This window comes from Mastomys coucha, unplaced genomic scaffold (genome assembly GCF_008632895.1).
Source record: "Mastomys coucha isolate ucsf_1 unplaced genomic scaffold, UCSF_Mcou_1 pScaffold16, whole genome shotgun sequence".
In the NCBI taxonomy this organism is placed as follows: domain Eukaryota; kingdom Metazoa; phylum Chordata; class Mammalia; order Rodentia; family Muridae; genus Mastomys; species Mastomys coucha.
In genome coordinates this window covers 62,686,633-62,691,164 of record NW_022196898.1, presented here as the reverse complement: position 1 = coordinate 62,691,164, position 4,532 = coordinate 62,686,633, and the positions used below count along the sequence as shown (strand labels likewise).

Genomic DNA, 4,532 nt, shown 5'->3' with positions numbered 1-4,532 from the left:
TGGGGCGGGTTTCAAGACAGGGTTTTTCTCTGTGTAGCCCTGGCTGTCCTGGAACTCACTTTGTAGACAAGGCTGGCTCGAACTCAGAAATCTGCCTGCCTCTACCTCTCAAGTGCTGGGATTAATGCACCACTACTGCCTGGTAAGGCAGTACTTTTTCATAGAGTTCAAGTGACATTACCGGACCAAGAAGTTTTTTAAATAAATGACTCTGTCATATATCATTAATAAAATATGCCCAGCATGCTCAACATATTTTTCACTTATCTAGTTTCAAGATAATTGGCATTAAACCACCTAAAGCCTTTTTTTAAAAGATCTCACTTATATAAACTTTGAGAAGTATCCTTTTAAAGATTCTGTCATAAATGGTATTTTTGCTTCCTTTACTAATTTACGTATTCACAGTAGCATAATTTTCCTGGGGATTTCCCCTTGTATTAGATGGTAAACTACCTGTAATTCTATGCAGAAACTTCACATTCTCTGATGGATAGCACCTTTAAAAAAAACTAACAGTATTCTAAGTGTTCCTTGCTAATGGTCACTATTTAGTGGCGAGACGTTGTGTCTCCAGTGAGTCTTTAACTTCCTCCATGGGCCCAGGAATAGTTATTTCCAGCTGAGTGACATGCTTCCTGTATACTATGCTGGGCTGTCAAGATTGCAGGATTCACACCTACTTGAAAATGCTTGGTCATTAGCGTCTTCCGATCATCTTCAATCTGCCGAAACTTGGCCTTCAGCCCTTTCATTTGGGTTTCCATTTTTAAGACATACTGAAAATCTCTCTGAGTTCTCAAGTTTAAGACTTCTATAGACTGGGACATATTCTGTACCTGTTAAAAAAAAAAAGTCATTGGTTGTACATTTTTCTCAGTGTATGGAAACTTGAAATCTCAACTAAAGTATCAAAATGTCACTAACATGAAGAACAGAAGCACCAATTTGGCAAATTAATGTTTGTTGTCTCATTTTCAATGATTCCTTATAATAAGCATTCAACAATTCCAACCAAAGAAAATCATACCTACGCATGTTATAACAATTGGCCATGTATCACTTTCTAATATGGTCACATAAGCAAAAAACTAGTAGATTAGAAAAAAATTAAAATTAGTTTTATTCCAAGGCTTCATAAGATAATAATACCCAAGATAATGCACATTGACATAAAATGTGTCTCTAAATGCTGTTTGTAACTTCTGCCAGGGGTACTTAGCAACAGTGTGTTGTACTGACAGGTCCAACAGAGTTCAATCATTTTGAGGCACAAGAATAAGGAAAAGAGTGAGGTGGAGACTTCCTGAAGGATTAATGAAGTCTGTGAAAAAGAATTTGGCAGACAGGAAGGCTGATCTCCCTCAATCCCCACCACTTAAATCATCAACCCAGCAGGTGCAGAGCATACTCAGACTCTCTGAAACTGGTCTATTGTTATAATACTAACATTCATCCTGACGTGGAACATTAAAGATGCTAAGGACACAGACAATGCATGAACTACTTTGCAGAGTTAAGTGTAGCAGAACTTGTGTAAGAAATTCTATACAGTTGCAAATGAACCCAAAATGCAAATGCCTCCCAAATGCTCAGGGTGCATAGTATAAAATTCAGCATGATGAGATACTGAATTACCCCTCTTCTTTCCAACTCTCTTCCTCTTTGTAAACAAACTATACTACCGTAACAATATATGTGTGTGTGTATGTGTGTATACATGTATATATACATATATGTATATATACATACATACACATATCTGAAACTATACTCTGCCTCTGTTGCATCTCTGTATCATTTGTTCTTTCTAGAACAAATGAACCTGGATCCTCTCTAGATGGGCTCACTGAGCCTTGAAAACAACTCCCGTTGATTTCAATGCATTTATATCATGATGGTTCTAAAACACTCTGAGGGGTGACACTGAGTTGACCAGAACAAGTGCTGGGCTGGTAGTGTTGGAACACCTTCTAAGTAGCATAGCATATGTTTGAGGGACTTGGGAAATTGTAACCACATAAAATGCCTTATAGAGAGGCAGAAACACATGTTAAGCCGATGGCACTGGCCCAGGTTCATTGAGCCCCAGGCTATTTAGAAGTAGGAAATGGGTGACCTAGAAAGAGTGCAGAAATGAAAGGAAAGCTGCTTTAATTTTTCTGGTAGCAAAGTCCAAAGAGAAAGCCTGTAGCAGAGGGAAGCATTTGAATGAAGAATAAGCTAAGAATAAATTATTGGAAAGACAAAGATGGATGTCTACAACCCTGGTACTTCAGAGCAACAATTTCATCTTCACCTGGAAGCTTGTCAAAAGTGCGAATGCCAGCACCATCACAAAGACACTCAATTAGTCTGTATATTTATCAAGATTCCCAAGTGATTCCTACAACTGACTTTTAAAGCCTGAGATATCCCATTAATTTGGGAAGGTTTTCTATAAGAGAAAAATATAATATGGTACAGAATTTGATCCTTTATCATAAATAAAATACAGTCACACATACAAAAGATAGTATCTATTAAGAAAAATCATGAAGAAGTGTACATAAAAGAATTTTAAAAATATGTATTAGGCTGTTAATATTAGATTTCTCAAAGAGAAAGGAACTGTGTATATGTACATAATGTATATATAAATCCATTTTGATTAAATAATATTTTTGTTTGCATTAGTGAATATACCAAAGAATGAGCCCCCAAAAGGTGCAAATAGCTCTTTGTTTTAGATATGTGAATGTTTGCTTCTACTTATTATTAAATAAATATGAATTACTTAGTAATTAGTATAATACTACTTTCATTGAAAAAAACCACACATGAATTACAAATGAATAATCTTTTCAGAGATATACTTTGCCATCAGGAGAAATTATGAAGATTAACACACATACCAGTTAGCTCAAAAGAGACCGTGTTGACACATTTCCCAGAACTATCATTTTTAGTAAAGTCAGTGTATTCTGGTACCTGGGCTTGCCTCAGTTCTTTACCTCTTGTCAGACAAGTCAATTTTTCTTTATCCTTGTCCTGTGATGTCTTGATCTTTAGTCTGCCCCATGTCCATACTGTCTGGCTTATATTAAAAGTAATTTTGCAATATGTTCTTGGACAATGTCGGCAAAGGCCCTTACTGTCCTCCTCATCACAGGCTATGCCTTCACATCTTTTACTTGCAAGATGTTGCACAGAACCAGACACAGAATAAGTGCTTGATAAATATTTCCTGAGTAGAATCATCTCAGTTTTCAAATAGTATAATGGTAATTAGGATCTTAATATTTTAGCAAAAGTTTTTTTTGTCTCCCTATAACTGTTGCACCCAGGAATATATGACTACAAATATTTCTCAATTTGAAATTATTATATTTAGAGAGCTTCATATTTTTTAGTCCAATATAAAATTGGAGACAACATTGAACTCATGGAAACATCATGAATAAAAGCATTGCTTTCAAAGCAATTTTCTAACCTCATTTACAGTTAAACATTTGCATTAAAGAAACTGGCTTCCTATTTAAATATGTAGCAGTCTGTGAAGATACCCATCATTAGCATGGTTGATATCCTCCTAAGAATTTTCTATGCCTAATCATATTCCACACAATTAGAATATGATGGGCAAAAGGAAATATTCAGAATTGAGTTAAAAGACGGTCGCTTATTTTACATTCTACTTGGACTTCCCAATTGAATTTTCAACTTGATTTGTGTTATGGGAAAATGCATTGAGAGACTTTTTGATGAGATGTAGCTGTGCCGTCTATGTTACATAACCTTGAATAACTGCAGGAACTGTATCTGTCGTGTAAGATATCACTAAAGGTGTCTAAATGGACAGGATTTGGGTAGGACTTGTCTTCAGCTCTTCCTAGGAAGAGCTCCCTAGTGTCAATGGAGACTACTCCCTTGAGCAAACATTTCCCAATGATAAGGGACACTGACATCTCCATCATGTGACTCACAGGAAGGAGACGCGTCTCTCTTTTTATGCTGTTTCTCTCTGAAGTAGGTCTGCACTCCGGCTTTTTATGCTTGTTTGGGATTCTCTTGTATTTTAATGCAGGATGTCATCCACTAGCTCATGTACTAAGGGTTTGATTTTCAGATGAGAGCACTAGTTTGAGAGAGTCTGGAAACTTTAAGAGGTAGGGCCTAGCTGGAGGAAGTTAAGTTTCTAGGTACAAGTCATCAAGGGGTGTTTCATGCCTATACCATATCAATGTCATCTTTTCTTGGTTTCTGTCTGCTGGTTCGCTCAAATACATGGTCTTTTTCAAGACCGTCTGCCTTATCACAGTCAAAGAACACAAGGACCAAATGACCATTAGCCAAAGCTTCTAAAACAATAAGCCCAAATAAATTCTTTCTGTTGTAAGTTATCCCTAGATATTTGTCACAACTATGAAAACTACCTAACAGACATCTACACTGTTTAGCAAAATCAATGTCTCCCATCTCTGATAATCTTTTGGAAGCATTTTTCCTGTCTTGTTTATTTGTTTTTTTTTCTTTTTTCTTTTTTTTTTTTT

General features: G+C 36.1%; 1 protein-coding gene across 4 annotated transcripts in view; it reads right to left on the bottom strand.

Moving 5' to 3' along the window:
* The window catches only part of Olfm3 (olfactomedin 3), a 219,963-nt gene that overhangs the window by 27,177 nt on the left and 188,254 nt on the right, over positions 1-4,532 (bottom strand). For all 4 annotated transcript variants that reach the window (XM_031375244.1, XM_031375246.1, XM_031375245.1 and 1 more), the window contains exon 3: positions 684-839. In XM_031375244.1, the coding sequence (XP_031231104.1) occupies positions 684-839 (156 nt within the window). The remainder of the gene's footprint in view (positions 1-683; positions 840-4,532) is intronic.